The 24673-nt window shown below is 42.1% G+C and overlaps 1 protein-coding gene across 1 annotated transcript in view; it reads left to right on the forward strand.

Moving 5' to 3' along the window:
* The window catches only part of cdh7a (cadherin 7a), a 112869-nt gene that overhangs the window by 59374 nt on the left and 28822 nt on the right, over positions 1-24673 (forward strand). The window contains exons 5-9 of the mRNA XM_037757444.1: positions 12803-12970; positions 14913-15100; positions 18193-18446; positions 20415-20551; positions 22517-22638. Of these exons, the coding sequence (XP_037613372.1) occupies positions 12803-12970; positions 14913-15100; positions 18193-18446; positions 20415-20551; positions 22517-22638 (869 nt within the window). The remainder of the gene's footprint in view (positions 1-12802; positions 12971-14912; positions 15101-18192; positions 18447-20414; positions 20552-22516; positions 22639-24673) is intronic.

Raw genomic sequence — 24673 nt, forward strand, 5'->3', positions numbered from 1 at the left:
CCAATTTAATAGATATTTTACAGATGTTTGTATGCTCTTAAATAATCCCTCAAGCAATTTCTTTTCTGAACATTTCCAAGACTTTTAGTAAGTGACCTGTCCATCTTCATTCATCTTTATTGATAGGTTGCTTATCGCTAAAGCATCCCATTCTCCCGACCCCCACAGATTTAATGTATTGGTCTAAATGACCTGATTTGGTCTCTACCATTACCTGAGGGAAAAATCTTGAGCTTTAGTTGCTAAATCCTTCGCTGTGTTCACCAGCTAAATGATTACTTTGTTCTGCTGTTTGGTGCTGAGCTGATAGCATTCAGTGGGTTTGCTTGAGTATTCACTTTCCTTTTAGCTTTGGTTTAGTCTCCAACTCCTGAGTGAAATATCTGTCTATTTAGTGGCTAAATGCTCCACTATTTTCACCAGCTAGTTGCCAACTGTGTCTGTGTGCTGTTTAATGCCAGACTGGTCGTGTACAGTGGGTTTTTACGGCTTTTTCACTTAACAGCTGCCCCTTGAATCTTGAAACGGCGCTGATGAGAGCGGACCAAAACAATAAAGTTGTGGGCCGTAAAAACAATGAGCTGAAAGGTGCTTAAATACTCCATAAGGCCGAGGGGAACCACAGAGTCTGGGGATGAATCATTGTGAGTTTGAATGCAAGTGACCTTTCTTTCATGTATTTTACATATTATTACATCGTTGATATAGAAAAATAGATTATATCTGCTTTAAAGCAGACATACCCGAGCATCCAATTTCCCCTAATATGACGCCACATATTCACTGCATTTGCACAAATGAAATTCTAGCGCCGCTCGGTATAGACATCTTCTGACAGTCGAAACGTAAACTAAAGCTTGATTATTTGATATTCTCTCATTCCTTTAACAGTTTACAATACAAAGGCCATTTTGCAGAGGCTCAGCCCAGTCGCACAAAAAGGCGTGTGAATGGCACTATAATGCGTAAGGCAAAAGCGTGTAATAAGAACGCTGAAGTCTCTGTTGATTTGTGGAATTTTCTTTGATAGATTTCTTTTTAGATTGTTTCCCCCTATATTGCCACCTGAAAAAAATATGAGACACAACTGTAATTAAGAGAAATCGTTGACCGCTCCGTTAATACAGATGCGTACCTTGCTTAGTGTGAGCTGCGCCAAGCGGGACAGAAAACAGTTTTTTGACCGCAATGGAAATGTTTTTGAAATGGATATCAGGTTGGGAGGCTACACAGGTCAGTGGGGAGGCTATACAGCAGCTCAGGCAGTAGAGCGTGCTGACACTGACATTAATTGTAGGGTTGGTGGTTTGATTCCTGACTCCAAATGTGTCCTTGAACCCCAACTTGCTACCAAAGTGTGGAAAAAAGTGTTTTCTAGGTGCAAGAATGGAAAGTTGCTTTAAGGGGAAAACTTGAAGCTGACAGATAAATCCCACATTGGTACTTTTTCTGTTGGACAACGGCTGGTTTATTAACCTGTCAAACAAGAGGCACACACACACACACACACACACGCACACACACACACACACGCACACACACGCACACACACGCACACACACACACACACCTAAATGTGCACCCAGACAGAGCCCTTGGGTCCCTGCCAGCGCCTCGGCTTTCTGCCGCCCATCTCTTCCTGACCACGACTGATTATACTTGGCTCCCTTTCCGTCCACGTAGAAGGTGATTGGATCTCATGGTTATGAGATGCAATACCGGTGTCAGGATTGAGTTGCATAGATGGCTGTCAGAGAGGTGCGACTCCATGTGGGACTCGATGCAGCGGGGCACGGAGACGTGTTGTTTGACAAGAGTAACCTTAATAACAAGCCAGTGTAAAAACAGGGCTTATAGAACAGTAACTTGTGTGTCGAGGGGGAAATCCTGCAGGACTTTATAGCAGCATTGTTACTGTCTCCAAGTCTCTGTTGGTTTGTGGAAGTTTCTTTGATAGATTTCTTTTTAGATTTTTTTTCCCCCCTATATTGCTCCCTGAAAAAGTACGAGACACAACTGTAATTGAGAGAAATATTAGGAAGTGTTCACCCGGTTAGCTTCGTCTTCATCTTAATTTAGTTACCTTTCAAGAAGAATTACCTTGGGGAAATAAAAATGTATGCTACTGAAAAAAAAAGAAAAAATGCTCTGCTGGTTTCCTGTGAAAAGATCCTGATGTGTCATCAACTTTTAACTCTGTTGCACCTCTTACAAACTCGCCAGCTTTTGTGTTTATTTGTGGTTTATGTATTTTACACTTTCAGAAAAATCACAGCACTTACCAAGTATCAAATATAAATTATCCAAAAGCAACTCATCTCACTTTATGCTGCTTCTTATTTTAAGATAAATTAGAATGATCCTGAAGAGAGCTAAAAGGGGGCCTCATTTATCATGTTGTGTCCTAGCAGTAATTTCTAAAACAGGGGCTGACAGAAACTTGACCACTTGCCGCCGGCTCTTCAATGATCTTTAACAAAGTTTGCAAGAACACTTGAACCCAATCGACGAGTCTCGAGTGAGACGTCATGACACCAATACCAATTAGAGCAAGAGCAGACATTTACTTAAGTGATGTTCAAACAGCATGTCTGCCCCATAAAGTCCCCATTATACTCTCATATCATGTTTTTCTTGGAGCCATTCAGCTAAATGAACAGAGCTCATACTTTCACAGCCTCAGCTGCTGACGTGTTTTTCATTAAGCTAAGTGGATTCTTTAAACACCAAGGTTGATATTTCAAACGATTTGATGGGTTATGATTGCCTACTGTAAGTAGTCTGTGCTCTACAGTAGAGCTATGATTGGGTCCTAAAAATCTACTAATCCCGATCCGAACCACGTCAGCAGTTTTGGGCCCGAGCCCGATTAAAAATCGGATTTTCCACTATAAAAAAAATACAGATACAAAAATATATAGGCTATATTAAAAAATGTATTACGAGTAGGGCTGTCAAAGACAACACGATAATAATGTGTTAACGCAAATTCGTTTTAACGCAACTTATGATTTTTATGTTGTAGCGGGCTCAGTTTTAAAGCTAGAGTGAAGATACAGGTATCATATGAAACTAGGAAACCTAAGGATCCATTGGTACCAACCATGTCATACTAGTTTGGGTCATTTTCTCATTGCCGTTAATTCGTCATCTGATATTTATTGCGATCGTAGTGGAGCATCATAGTTTGACGCGCTGGGCTACCCAGTGCATTAGAAAGTGACGCCAATCTGCGGCAAGCGGGACAGCAAACAGTTTTTCGACTGCAGTGTTGTTTTTGAAAGGCTAAACACCAACATATATGGATTAGCAGTAAAAAGTTGTTGTGAATTTTGGACATTTTTGGACTTAACAACGCTCTGGAGTTTCTGGAAAAAGATCCTACACAGCCACCACTGGAATCTAATTCTGCAAATAGCCTATATAATGCTATTTACTACCGAGCCGGTTTTAAACCAGTACTGACAACGTTATCTTCACTTCCCCTGTCTCTCCTCTGCTGTGTGTGGAGAGCCGCTCTGTGAACGGTCCGCCTACATTAGGCGTTCAATGTAGCCCGCCTGTGAGCACAAGAGCAGAGGATATTAATGATCGCGGTGCGCCACTGCAGGATGAAAGTAGGGGAAACACTCATTAGTGTAGCCTATTCAAATATCAACGTTTTGAATTGAATGAGCTATTTGGTACAGCCCTGAAATAGAGATTGTTTAACATCTCGGGCCCAATCAGGTTCAGGAATCAAAGCTCTATCCTACAGTAGATCGTGATGCTATCCAGACTTAACTTCTACTACATTCTGTCCTCTGTACATATTGGGAAACAAGCAGCATGGTGGATGAGACGTGATGCAGAGATGTTGTCAAATGTCATTCTGCCGACGTTCTGTTTTATATTGAGCTGTCAGTGCGCTTAAAGCGTCTATCATTGCATCTGAAGATCTTAAGACTGACAGTCGCTTACATGTATTTGTTTGCATCTTGACAGCATTTTACCTTTCTAGAGTTTCCATCACATAAGAATTTAGAACGGCTTATAGAAATGTCAATTACAACAACATAAAATGTGCTTGTACAATCGTTGACTTTTTCTATCTAAAGCATACTCTCCTTTGTGTATTTTTTTAAGCTGTACTTTGTGAATTTACACAATTTTTCAAATGAAAAGTTAAATTCATAAGCAGTTAAATGGACTTTTATCTGTAACAGACCATTTCCACACTGAACTGTTGCTTATTTTACTTAAGTAAAAGATCTCAGTTCTTCTTCCTCCACTGCTCGATTCAATACAATCGGAGGTTTTGCTGCCACAGTCTTACTTCTGGTACGACCACTGGCTTACGGTGGCTAACTTTAGTTAACGTTAGCAAAATTTCGATAGATATTATTGTGAAGCCGACATTGCTGAGTCAGTTTACTGACTTTATGACGCTTATAAACTTGTGCTACTGTTACACTACATTATAGCATTTGGTATTTTTACCATGTTGCCACAGCGGCTGCTATTTAGCAAAAGTCTTGCTTTAATGAAAGCTGGAGGAGACACACATCATCTATGGACCAGCCAGACCCTAAACTGATATTGTAATTAGTGTTTGTGTTGGGGGAAATAACCTGAGCAAAATGCAATCCAATGCAACAGCAACGCAAATGATGAGCATTTATTGAATAAGCTTGTAGCTTGTTGCAAGGTGAGACTAAGTTTTGCTGAACAACAGCATCCACTGTGGCCACGAGTGGAGGTTACTGGATAATGACACACTTAATTAGCCTCTCATTTTCCAAGATTCTCTTGAGTCAGTTACTTGTTTTAATTTTGTGATAATGCAATTGAAATGTTTATCTGTGGCGTGTTAAAACATAGTACAAGTAGAGTCATGAAGTCAGCTGACTGACTTAGTAATGTCACAATATATAAAGTTAACAGCTAACATTAACTGCCATAAACTACTGGTCATACCAGACAGAGTAAGGCTGTAGCAGAAAAAACACCCACAGTATGTGTATTGACTCTTTTCTAACAAAAGTTTTGTTATTTTGTTCTTAAAAAGTTAAAGCCGGCCCACACTAAAATAAAATTCTAATCTTAACATATGTTGAAAATCAGAGAGACTCCACACATAACGACATGTAAGGGATAATGTACAGGTAGTGGGTCATTGTTGTGAAATAAACCCCGACATGCATCGCCCTGAAGGGGTTTATTTCACAAAAGTGACCCGCTACCTGTACATTATCCCGCTTATTACACGGCTACTTACTTAAATAATCAATAATTTGACACAAAAACTGCCCACCACTTGCAAAGTTCTGTTATAAAGAAATAACAGACCATAGAGCGCCATGATTGTCCGATCAGAATTAAGTATTCAACAATGCCGTGTAATAAGTTATGTTAAATTTAACAACAAGATTCCCGACTCTCAAAACCAGAAATCTCGCAAAATCTCTTGCGATCAGTGACTTTAGTGTAAACATAGCATGGCGGACGACGGGCAAGAAGAATTAGCGATGTTAGTTTTTTACATCGTACTGAAAATTCACGAAGATAAAAGAAAAAAATATATAAGTTGGTCCTCCATTTCTGAGGTCCGCCTTACTACTACTTTGTGCTTCACGTTTGGCATTATCCGCGGCCGCTATGAGAGTGGATGATGTCCTTCCTTCTTCAGTCAGCTTGGTTCTCAAATGGCTATCGTTCTTTCCCACGTGACCGCGTCATCGGCTGTCCTCTGGGTTCCCCACACACAACAGGATATCCGATCATAAATATTAAACATGTTTAATATTTGAAAATGGTGCGGCCAGGATGGGCTTCCGAGCTGATTGGAGGATGTAAAAAACAGTCTTAACATCACTTCACACCACAGGAATATCTGGCAAGATAATCTTTAGAACCATTAACAGATGGGGGCTTTGCTGACTATTGTAGTATCGTGTGCCCGTTATAACATAGTCCTCCTTTAAATGGCATTATTATCCCTACAGGTGTTAAATGCTGTGTCCGCCTCCTGTATTGGCTGTGAAAAGACAACATTATTTGTGTTAACTGTTAGTTTTTAACATATTGTCAATACCATGTATCTTACAGAACACACTCTGGGGCTGAGATATCAGCTTTTTAGACAGCAGACCAGGATTGAGTGTTGTGGGATGAGCGTTGTGCTTCTGTCTTTGCAAGTTACTAATTAGTCCCATTTGCAGCACACGCCTGGGCCATAGCAGAGGGTGACTTTGACAAAGTGCCTGGGCTGATATACACTCTAAGCTCCACACTGCAATACTGCACTAGCGATTAAGTGGCAGAGGGCTAATGGTCAGGGGGGGGAGGAGGATGCGTGTGACCCGGTGTTAGGTGGGTAGCATCCTGCCTCTCTTACGTCTAACAAGTCTCTTTACTCTGGTTCTTAATCCCAAATTGAATCTACAAGGTGCCCTTGGGAAAAGTACTTAATCCTGAATAGCTCCAATAACTTCCCAGCTATACATAATGTCGGCAAAATACTTAAGTTGCGGCGCCTAAAGGTGCTCAGTTAAGACATTATTTTATAATATATATTGATTGATAGCTTGTAGTTTAGTTTGAAGGTGAAGCTGAAAAGCTAAATGCTGTTAAGGACCGGCGTTCTAATTGATGGCAGGCTCAAGGAGGTTTGAACAGCTGCCTCCAGCCCCGTACACCTTGGCGATATGGCGAGTCCTTTAGAGACAATTATCCGCGCACATTAACACTGCTAAGCATGCATGCATGCTCACAGGCCTCAATGGCTGGAATAACAAGAGAAGAATTTAGTTAGCAGGAAATGCCAGGTGCCTGAATGAGAGGATTAATTACACTCTGAAGGGGGCATTTAAGATGTGACACGGCTTGCCTCTCAGAGCGACACGAGTATGACATCTGAATGTGACAGGCACTCAGGTGAGAGACGCCTCGATGGACTGAGCTTTGTCTCTTCTCAGCCTGGGAATCTAATTAAACTGAAAACACTCAAATAAAAGAAAAGGCCAGGTCCAATCCTTGTGTAATCATCATGTGAAAAATCGGACGACGAGGTCAGGAGGAGACGGGCTGGCTGTGATCAGCCTGTGATTAAGATATTAGCGTGGCCTTTTTAGAACCGTGCTTTTCTTTACCCTCTTCTTTCAAACTGTGGCTCCGTAGACTTCTTGTGGTGGCGACTGCACTAAATCGAGAACATTACAGCTGAAGGCTAGATATAAATCTGGCTGCCTCCTGTAATATAGAGAGGGAGATGCAATTTTTCAATTCTAATCACAAACAACAACACGCCACCTGGATGTGTGCACGGATGAACGCGCTTCCTTTCAGCATAACATTACAAATGAATGTATCCTGTGTTGTGTAACATGTTTGGTCCTTTGTGTTGTGGCCCTTTCGCACTGAGTCGGTACTGTATAGTGACCCGTGATTAGAGCATGATGCTTGATGTCACCCGGTAATAAACTACCTGGGCTGGAGGTTTTATTCCCTGTTTGTATGGCCTGTTTTTGTGTTATGGGATCTATTCTTTGTAAGTGGACCGCCTGAGGGCTCAGCAAATCACATACTGCACCCTTCATGTTTAAGTGTTCATCACCTTCATCAGTACCTCTCATAGCTGCACGCAGAGCCAGAGGGTTCCTCCAAAGTCTGCACTTTTATTTCCTCTTCCCAAGACAAATGTCAAGTATCTGGGCTTTAGCAGGGAGCATGGCCCACCCGTCTGCCGCCAGTGGTGTGGAGACAGCTAGATAAATGCGCGGCTACAATGCGTCTGGCTTGCACCGGAGGCAGGGAGTCACGGCGCAATGCGAGGCCGTGCCGAGATAGCGACAGAAGGATTTTAATCATCGCCTCTCCCCAGGAATGACACCAGCGCCGCACGGGGTAACAGAGATAGAGAGCGAGGGGGCTGGCACCCAGCAGACAAACAACAGTCTCGCAACATCGGCGTGTGGATCAGCGGCGTCGCTCGGTGAGAAGTATGTGTGCTTCTGGCCAGGCAGGGGGAGAAACATGTCTCTGTTTTTTTTTGTTTTTTTAGCGTGCCGGTATCAGGATTCATGGCATCATTAACCACAGCCAATATCTCTCCGGCTCCAACACACCAAGCTGATATTAAATAAGTATATCAATTGTGTGTGAAGCATATCTATGGTGTAGTGAGAGCATTCATTTGTCTCACTGCTGGCTGCACAAGCTCAACATCTTTTTCTACTTTATTTCACCTTTTACTTCAGGAGCCATCCATTGCAGCTGTTATTATAATCCAACCATTATCCAGCTGTGCTTCACCGGCATGTTTAAAGATGCCTCTTTCAAGTCCAGACATGCATTCTTTGTCCCCGTGGTCATGTTGTACGGACGGAGTACAGAAGGAGAAAAGTTTTGTTCTGTTTGTGTCCAGCTAGTATTATGGGAGCTCTCACTGGATTGAAGGATTGAAGTAACCTTTTCTGATGCAACTCAAGTAAACAGGGTTCATAGGTGTCGCTGCAGCAGACACCAGAGCAGTGGTGTTGCTCTTTAATTGGCCACGAGGTTACACTGTGGAAGAAGCTACAGAGAAGTGATGAAAGGACGGATGCAAGGGATAAACCGAGCAGATGGGTGAATATCCACCGCACGGAGATAGATGCCTAAATTCGCAGCATAAAAGCATTAAAAAAAGAAACAGATGACATGTTTTGACTTTGTCGTCGAGGCTTAACCAAAGGAGAGAACGACAGCCTTGTTTTCCAACACTGCTGCATGACAACAGCCCACTGTTCATTGTTTGATGCAGGACTCAAATGGCATGTTTTGCAGAGCAACAGCAAAAGATTATTGCTTTATTGACCACCGTCATCCCACTGTAAACCCACTGGCAGGGACTTAGGAGAAAAGAAAGTGGACAGCTCACTATAATTTAGCTAACTGAGCCATTTAGTTAGAGCAGCCAATACCAGTTTTCAGCTGGAGGGACTGTAATGACATTAATAAAGGATGGCAGAGAGAGAAAATTAAACGCTTAATGGAATTGTTTATTTTCAAGTACACCCGCGGTTGACGGTCAAAAGGCATCTTCATTTTTCTCTTGAAGTCTTTTGACCCACTTTTCTTGATTTGTTTGTCCTTCCTCCTCTGTTCTTGGTTCGAGCTTAATTGCAAATACTATGTGCGTGTAACAGAGTGTGTGCGCTTGTACTTTGTACTATTCTTATGAGAACCACACTTTAAATGTTAAGAAATCCTCAAGTTAAAACAAGAATTACGGTTAGGCATGCAGTTTGGTTTTGGAGGAAAGGTTTGTGTATGTAAAATTTTATATTAACCCTTCGCACCCACATAGTAAACAGCACCAGTGCTTGAAGTAGAAATGTGCCGGTATCAGCAATCTCTTGCGAGTTATTCCTATTTATTCATTATTTCTTTACAGTCAGTCATAATCAGCTGTGGTTTTATTGATATTATTATACTTGGGCTATGAATCTTCTATAGTAGGCCTATAATACTCCCATAATATTCCAAGTGGAACATTATAGGGTTAAGGTGGTGTGTTTAGTGTTAATCGTTAAAGTGCTTTCCTGTATTATTTGTAGTCTATAGTCGGGTATCATTCAAGTTTTAGGAGCCGTGTCCCGGTCAGGATGCTCCCACATATTAGACCGCAGGATAAAGAGATCAATTATGAATTTTGACAGTGAATAAAAGGTACTAGGAGATATTAGGTGTGGATAATAGAGGTTTTTAACTTAAAACTATGCCATTTTATATCATTTTGGAACATTATTATTACTAGTAATTACTAGGACTGTCCCGAATATCATTTTTTTGGGCTTCGAAGCTTCGGTGAGAAATATTCAAAGGTATTCAAAGCTTCGTGGAGCAACGTTTCAGTGCCCGGGCACTACTGTAAACACCCACACCACCACACACAACAAACAGCAATATCCATCTGGGAATAACTAATAATAATTCATGTTAAATATGAATAATGAATAATTTTGTGGGATTATTTCATGGGCTATTTGGGGATTTATACAATATTATTAAATACTTAAAAAACGAAATGTATTTAAATGTTTTATTTTATTATCTACACATATATCAGCCTTCATCTGAACATTTAATTCTTCTAGAAATGTTTGCCCTAAAAGAGCAGATTCAGAAAACTTTTAAATAATGTGTCACAAATTATATTTGTTCACAAATAATAAAAAGTTATGACGAACAGTTCTCTAATTGTTTTGCAAAAAGGATGTGAACATTGTATTGATAAATTACCGTCCCCTTGTCCTCACCCTCCATCTCGGTGCCGTGCGTAGGCTCGTCCAGATGCTTCCCATGTAGTTTTTATGTCTATACGGCTGATAATTGGCGGCGTAAATACGCTGGTGCTGCGCCGTTACGCTTCGCTGTTATGAATCTCCCAGAGAACCTGATATGGAGAGGGCAGAAAAGGTTACCGGCAGCTTGTGAGAAGTGCCGGTGGCGGTGCGCAAGAAAAAGTCACGGTACGCCAAGGAGTAAAATGAAGAGGTGCCAGTAGTGCGTACCGGTGAATACCGACCCATTTCAAGCACTGAACAGCACCTGTCATTTTCAGACTCAAGAACACACAAACCTATTATATGCAGTGCTAGAACTGGCAGACCTTAATCATGCTAGCGAAGGCAATTTATCAGAAATCTGTCTCTTGGTGATTCTTCATCTATGAACAACACAGTCCTCGTCAAGGGCAGAGCTGATTGTGAATTCTTCAATACATGTAATGAGCAAATAAATACAGTGTTGGTTTTTTTTTTCCGTCCTCGAGAGATTGGACCTCAATTACATGTCAGATTTCTCGGTAATTTAAAGGATTATGAGAAATTCTTCAGGTGCAAGAGCTCCCCTTTGATCTGCTTCATCAGGCTGTGAATGTGATAAAGCAACTAAAAATGAATCATTTATTCAGGAACTGTGCTGTGGCTTTGTGTGTTTCGTAATGAGTAATCTCCCATGTTCTGCGTGAATCTTAATGAATGAAACACATTGTGTGGTAAGTCATTAATTTTGAAAGCAACAGTGATTGCTTTTGAGGGATTAGGACACTTTTTCTTTGCATTTCAATGCGTGGCGTTCATTTTTTTCTGGATTTATCATCTTTGTACTCCATAGATAAAGCAGAGATTAGAAAAATGTCATTAATGAAAATATGTCTCTCGTATTTTCTGCATGTGTACCACATCTTGGTAGCTGTTTTATACAGAAGCTCAGGTGTAAACGGATACATGCCAGTCATTTGATGCCAGTGTTGTCACATCTCTGATCGTTTTCTGATGACAGATCAATCGTGACAGGAGGACAGACAGATAATGCCTCCCCTGGCGGCTAAAATGTCCCTTTGCATGTGCTCACTTTTCTGACAGCGTCTTAACATTAACCTCATCATATGTCAGACTACTAAACTATTTGGAGTGACAGCGCATTTGAGGGCACGGAAGAGTCACAATTCATCGCTGTTGTGTAAACAAGCTACCAGCCGCGCTGGATATCAACCCATTAACCTCAAGTCATGTATTCTTGTAATCACAACTTGAAGGGTTGATGTGCCCACTCGACCATCCAATTTGACATGAATAGAGCCTTCCAGTACTTGAGTGGTCTGTCAACTAACTTGGTAGTTGAAATAATTTCAGGGCAGGAAGTGTAATTTTGTTGAAGTCTTTTATTCATTTTTTTTTGTTCGGTGCTGTAGCTTTTTTTATGCTCTTCTATTAAAGACCAACACTTGCGGTGAAATTGGAGGCATTTAACGCCCTGTCGCGAAGTAAATTTCTGCCCGCAATCAATCCTCTTGCAGAAAGGAGAACTAGCAAAATACAGATGAAAATAACAGAAACATAACTATTATAAACAGTGATTCCCATTGTGGAAAGAACTTTTAAAACTTTAGAAGAACTTTCTGCTAGAACATATGCACTATGTGTATGTACTGTATCTGACAATGTACGTGATCGTCATATATGTTATGATGCACGGTGCGGCGTGGCGTGGTGTAACGAGTGTGTGGTATAGCAAAGTCATCAAAATCTCACTCGAGCCAGGAAACCAAAGTTGGCAACCCTAGAAATGGTTTGCTAAAGGTAATGGAAAAACAGTTTAGATAGTTAAAGGGACTATTTGTAAGATTCAGAAATGCTGCTTAACAGCGACACCTGTGGCCTTGAAATCAACGAAAGTCAGCGTCGAGCTCGCGCTTGCTCGCTCTACATAGACATGAACGAGCATCGCTCAAAACAGAAGACGAAGACAGCGGCACCCGGTCGGTAACGAGACGATAACGTAACTCGTTGAGGAACCCCGTCACTTCACGGGACACGGAAAACCTCTGTTGGTCTGGAGGAGCTGCAGCAGTTATTTCTGCACAAACGTTCACTGTACATTCACTAGATATTCTCAGAGCTAAACTAACTCTTCTGCAGTGTGGAGTGAGCGCACGTTCACGTCTAGAGGTGGAGCGAGACAGAGTGAAGGAGAGCAGGCAGCGGAGACGAGGCTCCGGCAACACGCGAGCGTGCATATGCGAACGCGCATGTGTGCCGACCCGCTACATTTATACGCTTAAAAAGTTACAAACAGTCCCTTTAATAGCTAAATAGCTAAAACTAACCAAACATTTGACAGTAATGTATGAAAACATTATTGTAGGCTATCCACTTTAAATAAGTGTTAAATAACATCCTGTTTAAAATCAGTTCACATTTGGAGCATGTCACTGAAGTGGTACTTGAGTTAATCTGTGGTTACAGTATGTCTGACTCTCTGCCTCTCTCTTCAGGTGTCATCAGAACAGCTCTGCCCAACATGGACCGGGAGACGAGGGACCAGTACGTGCTCGTCATCCAGGCCAAAGACATGGTGGGCCAGATGGGCGGCCTCTCCGGCACCACCTCCGTCACTGTCACGCTTACCGATGTCAACGACAACCCGCCACACTTCACTCACAGTAAGACTCCTGTTCCTGTTTTTCCTTACAGGGTCAATTAAGCGTGTCATGTACAGCACATGCCATGTTTTCGACAGCTACTCAGCAATCAGAATAAAGCCAGTAGCTCCTTGGTTCATTTGCATGTTTTTGTTATGTTCCAGCTGAATGGGGCTTTAAAGATCTATTATCGCTGTAAAGCCACTTGAACTCACGGAACCAAAATGAGGGCTTGCTTTGTTCTGTACTATGCAGTGAATGAAGTGGTACAAAAATGGCTGGGCTGTTATTCCACCCTTGAAAGGATCCACCAGATCCACTCCTTCCGTTCTTATAAAATATAGACAGTATAATATTTGCAGTATTTCTCATTTTCATGTTGTTTATTAGTCCCCCGGTGTGTAAAGGCCTTTATTCTGTAACAACACTTTTCCTGTGGTATGTGTGGTAGAATAAACTTGAACTACAAAGAAATCTTAGAAGCAAAACACACTCATTAAATCTTCACCATTAAAGCTTAAGGTTATGTTAATTGACGTCCGAACACCATTCTCTCTTTATCTTTGCAACTTCTTTGCAATAATATATTTACAGCAAACATTTGGACTTTTACAACTAAATTAAAAAGCAGTCTTCCTGCAAGGTGTGCACCTCCCTGCTTTGCTCTTCATCAGAGCTGGGGGCTGCTTCGGCGTTCGATACCAGGATCAATCAGCCTCCGTTTTTTTGTTGTCAGCCTATTTCACGGGCTGCAAATGGGTTCCAGGCCGAGCTTTAAGATTCAAAGGCATGCAGTGCTTCTCATGATAATCCGAAGCGCCGGCAATCGGTTTACCGCTGATACCCCAACCGCTGGCTGGCTGGTGCACTCACCACTGGACTGCCATGAAGCGGAGTCAATTTACAGGGCCCTGGGGGGAAAGAAAGGTTCAAGTTTGCACAACAAGTCATCAGTGCCATTTTAACCCAGCGCTGTCACACTGGGAAGAAAGAGACATCGGAGGAGTTTAGAGTTTTGCTCCTGCTGTCGCGCTCGCAGGGTCATGGGTCAGAATCGATAGACCATTACGGAGCATCAGAGCCGATAGCGAGTCCAGGACCTATAGCTAGTCCTTGGAAGAAACGAGGGGTAGAGAAGCCAAGGTTGGCTTACATGAGAGGACAGGCTGGGAGGAGGCGGGGGTAGAAAGGAAAAGAGGTAGGTGCACGGGGCAAATCGGAGGGAGGAAAGCAATTCTTCGGTCTTTTAAAGAGCTGCTATTCCACGGCAAATTAAAAAGCCATTATAAAGATTACATGGCGGCAAACAATGTCAGGCAGATTAGCATTTAGACGGTGGCTGAGGGAGACACTGTGAGGAACACAGAAAGGTCTGGTAATGAGCTCTGCCATGGTGATTGGGGAGATTATGATTATGAATATGATTCCCTTCTTTATTCTTATAAGAGTACTTTAAATCCGAGGGGTCAGACAAAAGCTCAGGGAACGCAATGGAGAGTTTTGAGTAATAGATTCTTCAAGTGGACATTTCATCCTGTGAAAGGTACAAACGGGATCCAAGCAGGATTTTTTTTTCTTTGTCTTTCTGTTGGTGCAAGTGATAACCCATTACATCCAGACAGCATTTAGAGAGTGTTACATTCTGCTAAATATATTCTTCCAGCTGTAAAACCTGCAGAAATGTGACAACTGAAATTGGTTTTAATTATACATTTCACTTTTCTATTGCCGTCTCAGCTGCCTATGCTGCAGTATGTAGAGAAAGCAAAGTGCTCTGTTCCTTATGTGTGTCTCTACGGCTGCCTGTCTGAGTTACGCAACATGAATTTATTGAGGAGCCACACAGCCGAATCAAAGCTGAAGGGGGTTATAAGAAAAAAGCTGAGCTGCTTGAAGGTGAGTTGGTGGTGGTGAAATAAGCACATCCATTTACCAGCATCCGCTCCTGTCCTTCGTCTTCCAGAGAACTATCAGTACACGGTGCCGGAGTCGCTGCCCGTGCAATCTGTGGTGGCCAGAATCAAAGCGGCGGACGCTGATATAGGCTCCAACGCAGAGATGGACTACAGGATCATGGACGGCGAGAGTCTCGGCATGTTCAACATAACAACAGATGAGAACTCGCAAGACGGGGTCGTCATCCTTCTGAAGGTACTGCATATAAAAGCGTTTGTACCGTGACTCTCTGCCCATAAATGGTACTACACCATCCCTCCTGAAAGTCAGTGAGACATAAGGCAACATTTTCCGGCTGTTGGGTAAAGCCCTGTACTTGAGCAGCTGGTGTGGCATTGGATATTACTTGGAACGACTGAACTGGTGTGACTATTCCTCATACAGTTAACTCTTTTTTTCTACATGCAAGACTTATAAAGAAATATCACAATGCTACAATTTTTGCTCCTACTGGATGCAAACTCTTTAATTTTTTGTTTTTATATCCAGAAGCTAAGATGTTACTGCTGATGTAGAAGGAAATAGTGTAGCCAACTCACAGATATGAATGAATCCTAAAGCTCAGTGTGAAATATTAAAGCATATGAAGAGTCCTAAACCAACAATAAATCCTTTCAACAAATATCCCCTGTGCAGCCTGACATAGCTGAATCCTCTGTACCATAGATCAAAAACACATCAATGAGCCACACTGTTGCACCGGGTGATGTGTTCGTTCATCACCATGAACCTGGGCACTGTGATTTATTTTGAGTCAACCCCACATCCACTACGCCGTCCTGCAGCTGTAAATATTTACTAGAGCACCAAATGTGTGTTAATCCGCAGCTGAAAATAGTCCCCAGAGAGGGGAGAGAGAGAGATGCACGATTGAGACGAATCCATGAGTTAGAAAAAATATATTTAATGTGAGCAGAGCAGCATCACAACACAAACGGCCACAAAGTACTTTGTAGTTAATAATTATGGAAAATACGATTATTATCCACAACGGCAGCGCATTACTGCTTTACTCCTTCCATTCTTACCTTTCACAATAAAATCCATAGACATATACGCTGCATTACTGCTTATCACAGCAACTTAAGAGCCAACGCAACGTAATAGCTTACAATATGTATTTATTAGGGCTGTCAATGGATTCAAATATTTAATCCCAACTAATCGCATGATTGTCCATAGTTAATCACGATTAATCGCAATTAAATCACACATTTTTTATCTGTTCAAAATGTACCTTAAAGGGAGATTTGTCAAGTATTTTATACTCTTACCAACATGGGAGTGGGCAAATATGCTGCTTTATGCAAATGTATGTATATATTTCTTATTGAAATGTATATATTATAATTGTCAGTGTGCTGACTTGACTATGACTTGCCCTAAACTGCATGTGATTATCATAAAGTGGGCATGTCTGTAAAGGGGAGACTCGTGGATACCCATAGAACCCATTTTCATCCAAAATTTAGCGCAAGTTTGGAGCGTTATTTAGCCTCCTTCACGATAAGCTAGTATGACATGGTTGGTACCAATGGATTCCTTAGGTTTTCTAGTTTCACATGATGCCAGTATCTTCACTCTGCTACAACCTAAAAATTGCAAGTTGCATTAATGCGTTAAAAACCTTAAAAGAATTTGCGTTAACATGTCATCGCATTAACTTTGACAGCCCTAGCATTTATCACAAATATACACGTCAGTATTTATTATGGATGGTCCATCAGCAGACGTTGATCTGGCACGTTTTAATTGTGCGACAGCAATGACGTAATTAAGAGAAAATGACCCGAGTAGTGTCTGAAAATGATTTGCCAATGAGCTCACTATATAGTCCTCTACTCTGGATAATGAGTAGGGAGTAGTGAATGATTTTGGACACAACCTTAGCCTTTTTATTTAAAAATGAAACTGTATATTTGTGACTAAATATTTACAGTAGGAATGAAAAGGCATAGGGCTTAGTGCACAGCCAGGATGGGGGAGTCAGAAAGTATTAAGAGACAGACTCTAGCATGGTTGGTTTTGGTCTTTTCATGGGATTTGGCAGCAAGAGAGATATATAGAGTGACTCCAGCTTTGTACTTTTTGGATTTGTGGTGAATTGGATAGCACAAAATTGTAGTGCCCGCTCAAGAATTGGTGCATTCTTTGATTAAAATAAACAGAGACAGGAAAAAAATTATATCATTTGACATGCAGGAGGATATTAGGACAACTGCCTCTCCTCTTTATCCACCTCACCTTGTTTCAAGATGTCCTCTGCACCTTTGAATTAACCGATGACCACGAATGACAAATCAGAATTGACTATCTCCAGCACCTTTAATCGAAGTTAGCATCCCATGGTCACTCGAAGGTTTACTACCACAACAGCGCCAGACTTGTTCTCACCACAAGACAGTGTAGAGATCACTGTAAGGATCGATGATGGAAAGAGAGACTTTAACACTTTAAAGAACTCCTCTCACCATGGAAACCAAGATGCTATAAATAATGTCATTGATATCCGCCTACATGAATAAAATAAATCATCTCAAGTTAAATGTGTAACAAAGCCACTTACTCATTTACGCAGGAAATTCGTTGCACATTCTTGCCTCACTTTTGGATGCTCCGGCGCTCACGGCTCACACTTTACATTTCATGGTTTCAGAGGACTTGAAATGGGCTCCTCGGGCCACATGGATGTGACAGTTCACTGCTGCAGATCTTTTGTGGGAGAGGGAGAGAGTCATTATTGGACACCAGCGATTCTTGTCAGATGGGCCGATTTAATCCTTTGTTTGTTTTGCACCAAACTCGGACAATTACAACATCGAGAGAGAGTCGCTGAAAATGAAAGTGTCAAATCAATGTCCTCCTGCAGTATATTATATGTTGCGATGGGGAGTTCGATAAACGAGACAAAATGACAAAAATGTTTCAAAAGCAGTTATTTCTGAATGCTTTTCACCATGTTGTGTGGCTTTCTTGAAATCAATATCATTGCTTTCACAGCACAAAGTAACTATAATCCATCAGCAAATGACTGCGTTTAAGTCTGACTCTCCTCCTCCATCCTTAATTGGGATCAATATCTCAGCATTGTATGAATGATTTACAGATTTACATACTTATATAAGCCGTTCTTTTACCCTTGACTGACTGAAAATGTGGAGTAGCCACAGCAGTGTAGTCTCCAAGAACATTTCCAACAAAGAGCTGAACATTTTCCGCCACCTCTCTTATTTTTGACAAGTAAAGTGAACATCTCTCACGTACGTTGTGTATTCTGTCTCCTCCAGCCTCTAGACTTTGAAACAAAGAGCAGCTTCTCTCTGAGAATCGAGGCCACAAACAGGAATATTGACTCCAACTTCTTGAGCTCGGGCCCATTTAGCGACACGACATCAGTCAAGGTGACAGTGGACGATGTGAACGAGCCACCCGTCTTCTCCACACCGCTTAGCAAGATGGACGTTTCGGAAGACGCCAGAGTGGGCACCTCCATCGGGAGAGTCTCTGCCCATGACCCAGACACCTCCAACAACGCCATCAGGTACAAACGATGTGCCCAACTGCCATTTCAACATGTGAAATATCGCTCCTCTTGTAACTCGTCATAATACATCAGACCGGCACAAACAGGTACTTCGCAAAAAGTCAAGGCTGCGCCCCCTTTTTGGGGAAAGAAAACCAAGGATCCTATAGACTTTAATGTAATTTGATGTGTGTTTGGATTGTAATTTTGACAAGTTTGTATGCATTCATCTCTTGTTACACAAACGTTTGTTTTATACACATGTCTATAATTATTTTGCCTGAACCTGAGTTTTCGTGATACCTTGATAAATTAAGATTAATCACCGACATATCCCTTCAGTCTTCCCCAACCTGTGTCATAATAACCAACCTGTTAATAGCCAACTGTTTGATCTATAGGCTGAGATTTAGTTGGAGACAACAGTCTTATGCTGCTATAACGTTAATGCATGACTGTATTACTTACAACAGCCTCACACTCAAAACGTTAGCTAGCCATTCTAATCACTGACACCAGTATCATTTAGTGATTTACCACACCGACAGTGAATATTCACGTATCTTATGAGCCTCAAATCTCAGTGTGAAAGCCTCGGTTAACCCACTACAAAACAGCTTTTGCCGTTTTCTCTCCTGTGACAGCGAGTTTCTTTCCCCAAAAAGGGAGCGCAGCCCCGGCGATGACGCCATGCTGGTCTGGTCTATAGCTTGGAGATAAACATTTTTGGATTGATTGTTGGTGCAAGCAACTACACAGCAACTCTTCGGCATTGCATTATTACTGATACTGGTTTAAAGTAGAAGTTTGGAGACATGTTTCACGTCTTCTGTTTACTCTGTTACCGTCTATGAGGGATTGTTTTCCCCCAAAAGGGGGCGTGGTCATGCGAGCCTACTCTGAATGACGTATTGCCGGTCTGATGTATTCACTTTAATTCAGAAAACTTCTTTTCCACAGCTGTTTGTTAAAGAAGAAATGTGCTCTTGGAATCCCAAAGTACCCAAATACAAGAAGACTAATGTGTTTGTATTCCATTCAACTACTCCACATTATCTGCTAACACAGAAGCCGTAGACCCTCGAAAGGTCCCCCATGTGGCTGTCGCTAAGACAATGCCAGATGGTGGGAGGGCCGAGGAGTGCAGCATTTGCAAAAGTGAAATGCCATCTTGAGCGAGAGAAGGGCATTCCTGCAGGAGGGTCAAGGCTCAACACTCGTGTCGTGGCATTTTGCGACTCAAAACAAGCACTCACGTCGCCAATCTGTGCGGTGTCACTCTCGAGATCGCCACCTATTTTGCATTAATTGAATGAATATTGTGTGGTATTCATGCTTGGTCTGTTAGAATTGTTAGTAATCTTAATCAGAAAATCAAATTACTGCACCATTGTAGCTGTAAATTGCCTCATTTTGCTCCTGTGACTGTTATCAGCGTCTGCAATATATTTCACTACATCTGTTGAAATTAAAATTATTGTGGAACTAATGCAGCCACAAGAGTCGAATTACATTGCAATAATACCCTTTGGATGTAGGCTAATTGAAGTTGTAATTTTCTCTAGAAATGCGAGTTGCTGTGTATTGAAAGGGTTTGATCAGCGTCGTGTGCTGAGGGCCAAGCAGACGGACCGCAATTTGATCAACAGTTAATAGGGTTTTGTTTCACTAATGTTATGAAGTTCCAAGTTCCTACTGCATTTCTGAATGTAAAGTCCACACTTGTGTAAATGATCTGTACTTTTCTAGATAGAAAAACATCTTTTATGTTACATAAAATGTGAACACAGTTCATTGATGATTGATTAAAGCTCTCTCTGTGTCAACTGAAAATCTTCAGTGTGATTGCTGCACCGGTTTGATGGAAGAAAAATATCATAATCTTTGAAGAAACACCAAAATGTCAAATCAATACCACTATCAAAAAGCAATTTTTAAAAGTGTGTCTGCTGTGTGTGTGTGGTTGTGTTTTTTTTTTTTGTCCAGGTACTCCATTGACAGGAACACAGACTTGGAGCGCTTCTTTAACGTGGATGCTCTAAGTGGGGTCATCAGCACAGCCAAGCCTCTGGACCGGGAGGCCAACATGGTCCATAACCTCACCATCTTCGCCATCGAGAGCCGTAAGTTTACTAAAGGCAAACACTCTCAAAACTGCTGTACCAGTCAGAGTTGAGTAAGTGTGATACTCATCTTTTAAGAGTTTGAAGGAGGGTGGTGTCTTTTTTTAGCCTTTACAAAACCAAAAACAACAAGAGAAAACGTTAGCAGCTCCAGCAACCCCCAATAAATGGTACTCAAGATAGAGTTACGTTTGCCAAACACATCGGTTAGCCCTCATCTAAAAAGCTTTTTGCTCTTGTAACGTTAAAAGCACAAACAAACTTTCACTTTGAAAATACAAGTATGGAAGTAATGTAAGCTAAGTCGCAAAACAGGTTTATGAAAGGATGTAATAACAGTCTGATCTTATGATTTTGAACTTACTTATACAACTAGGTCTAACTAGCTCAACACTGCAATACAAGAGCAATGCTGGTGAGGATGCTAACTTACCTCTATTTGAAATTAAGGACCTATTGTTTCAAAAATCAGTAAGAATTTTGATTGGTAAATCTACCACCGGGGTTTAGCGACTGGTCAGTTTACTTGTTGGGATCTAAGGTTTCATATACTTCCTCGTTATAACACCAGTGTATCTGTCCTGTTATCCTCTTCATTATGTCCCTTAGCCTTCTGTGCAGAGGGCAGTACAGTTGTTGGGGTTGTTGTAGGGCTGTCGGGGAATGTTAATTTACGCACGGGCCGGTCGTTTTGACCTCCGCGCGTCCCTGAGCCGTGGGGACGAGATGCTGACTAAGGGTCGGCGATCTCACCCACGGGTGAACTATGTTAATGTGATGTGAAGAAGTGCCGCCCGCCTTTTTGTTCATCTCTCATTGGCTCCAAGGACACGAGGGCCTTTTTTCTTTTTTTTTTTTTCCAGCCTTCGTATCATTCCTCTGCCGTCACGCAAGCACAATGGACAACAATCATCAGCACACGATGCGCAGAGCGCTCTCGACAGCTGCGTCACATCAGTATAAGTTAAAAAAGACAAGCAGCCTGTCAGCCTTGCAGTTCCTCTGCTTTCACATCTTCGCACTGAACACTGCGTGAGAAAAGAAAGATTCTTCAAAACCTTTTTTTTATCATTCTTTGCTTCAAAGATTTGTTTTTATTTACATCTAACAGCACACAGAGACACCACTCGGTTGATTCCCGAGTGTGAGCGCTTGCCTGATATAGCAACAAAGGGAAGGCAGCATATAATAATAGCCATATGAAATGTCACAACAGTCCCTCATGCATGAGGTACTGGCTTCTGACACATAGTGACACTCGGGCGCTGTTTCCAGCTGAAAACATCTTTGAGTTCACAGACTGGCTACAAAATCCACTGCCCTGTTCGCCTGATGACAGTATTTATAGTAAATAGGTTCTTTTCTAACTGAAGAGAGTGCAGGGACTCTTTGGTTGAAGGATGTTGTGCATTTTGAGCTGCAGTCACTCACATTTCATCCGCTCTGACCAGACCACGGCAATGACAAGAAGCCTGTGACCCGAGGCTCCGCGCGTCCTTTTTATCACCGTCAAATCAGCCTGGCCCGAATGTCAGCGCGTCATCTCTGGCCGGCATGGCGGCGACGCCAGGCTTAATCATCGTCTTGCACTCAGACGCAGCCATTTAGCCATCAGTGTGTGTCAGGCAGACAGAGGCGTGAAGCCCACAGAGCAAGATGGCTCGTCCGCAAACGCAGCCTTTTCCCCGACAACAAGCCGGCACCGAGTGTAATCACTTTGGCTGATCCACAGCAGTGCGGGTAAGGACGCCAGCTGTTGGAGGCGCACTGCATATTTCATTACAGCAGCACTTTTTTCCCCTCCTCCTTTGTGATTAATTAAAACACATGAGAAAGATCAATATTCCATAAATTGGCCAAGTGCATCAAGGCAAAGTTAAGACAGAATGAAAGTGTTTAAAAAGAAAGTTTGCTGAAAGCTCTGACACAAACAGGGACTCTCTTCTCTCCTGCTTTCTCTTTCAGAGGACCCAACCCAAATTGGAAAAGGCGTCGCTCTCATCACAGTGCTGGACATAAATGATAATGCCCCGGTCTTTGCCATCGACTATGAAACGCTCCTCTGTGAAAACGCCATGCCAGGACAGGTAAGACCCAGAAATGTCTCTGCAGTTGGTCCAGCTTCCCTTCCCTTTTCTCTCTCCACGCTCGCTTGAAGTTTGACTCACAAAGGCAGCCTGCTGACTCTCAAAGCCATTAAAACTCTTTCTTGTTCCTCAAAACAAGTCCACTGTGCACATATCCACTTCACAGCTCGAGGTCATCCCAGGGAGACGGCATCATTAGTATGGGACTCGTCCTTAAGATTTAATAGCAGGTGTTGGTGTTCATTAGAGATGTTACTCCCATTCCAAACTGTCAAAGCCGACTAAATTAATGACGGTGCTCGACTCTGCCTGTGGTCTTAATCCACAATAATATCACGGCGTAATGTGATACCTCATGCTGGGATGGATTGGTGCACTGCCGCGGTTTGACTTTCCGTTCTGAAGCTTTGTGTAATTAGACGATCACCACGGAGGGCAGCGGGGCAGAACACGCAACACAAAATCACAAAGATTTGAAGATATGGTGATCCAGGAAAAGAAAGGAGGGAAAAGAAGCCGTAGCCATGCATCGTATTCTCCCTGTGTTTAGCATTTGGCCTCATTGTTGCTAAATGACTTGTGTGTCTGCGGCGGCGATTCGTCTGCTCTTGGCATTTGGAAAATACAATCAGAGGCGAAGGGTAAAGGAGGCGTGTAGACCTGAATAAGTACAATTGATCAGAATGATGCATTGTATTGGAAAATGGCTATTAGGCCCTTTTAAATATGCTATTTGCATTCATATTTCGGTGTTGTTTGTCACTGTGCTCACGGGAGGGTGAACGAATTTAATTTGCAAAAATGAGACTATATTTCATCTCTGCCTCTTTTTTTTCTGTGTGCATGATGCTTGACCACGGTGCTACAGGTGAAGCTTTCTGGGGCTGCTGCTGTCTATTTTTCTGTTTATCTCTTATTTGTTTTCAGACTCAAAAACTAAATGAAGTTCAGCACACACAATTCAACCTACCTTGAGGTATTTTGAGATATTGCTAAATTTAATTAATCAGATTCTAGCCTTAGGGTACGGAGTATTTGCTGGAATAAACATTGCCTCTACATTAGCTGCCATCATTATTGAAGAATGCGTTTCCACCGGAGCTGAATGTCTATTTTTGGTTAATGATGCTGCCACTTATCTTGACATGAGCAACAACGCTCAGTAATATCAAATTTAGAGCAACCCTAGCAACCATCTATCACCCATCAGTACACCCTGACTTTCAAATTCAACAGATAATTTGTACATTTCTCCCCACTAGTGCCTGATAAATTATGGCACAGAGCCTATGACAATACTGAAACAAAGTAATTCCCCAACAATCAAACCGGCCCCCAGGACATAGCAACAGCCCTGGCCCATGACAGCATCATCAGCAGGAAAAGGTACAGCAAATCTGTAATTACTCAGCTGAAGCAGACAGATTGCTTACTCAATGCCAGTGATAGCTGAGCTGTGAGGTCCCCCCTAGGTGTAGCTAGGAGCTGCTCTGCTGTAAAGCGAGGAGCTGTTAGTGACGGAGGCCGCTGTCCTCATCCACCCGGCGAGAAGACGTGCTGCATTCAAATGCTCTCCATATAGTCTTAAAGTGGTGCAGTCATAAAATGAGCTGCTGTAGCCACGAGCTAGTTTTAACATGATAATATAGTTTGTGTGCGTCTGTGCTTTTGTGTGGAAACCTCCTTCATATTCAACTGAAGAGAAATGTTCCAGAAGACTTTAAAGAGCTGCTTGGTAGTTAGTTAACTAGTTAGCAAGTCAATTACTTAGTTAGTATTACTAACAGCCTGTTCTCATGAAAAGGCGTATGAATGACACGATAATACGCAAAGCATTTAGCGTGCAATAAGAAGGCCTTTTCTTGCTTTTGGCGTGTCATTTGTACGCCATGTAGTCTGTAATGACTGCAGTGTAAACGCATCCGTGTAAGTATGCTACGTTCAGAGCTAATAATACATTTTGGATGTTCGGTTTTAAAGAAATCACACTTTTTAATGTGAATTTATGACATGTGAAATGTGTTTTACATGATAT

This window comes from Sebastes umbrosus, chromosome 21 (assembly GCF_015220745.1).
Source record: "Sebastes umbrosus isolate fSebUmb1 chromosome 21, fSebUmb1.pri, whole genome shotgun sequence".
Lineage (NCBI taxonomy): Eukaryota > Metazoa > Chordata > Actinopteri > Perciformes > Sebastidae > Sebastes > Sebastes umbrosus.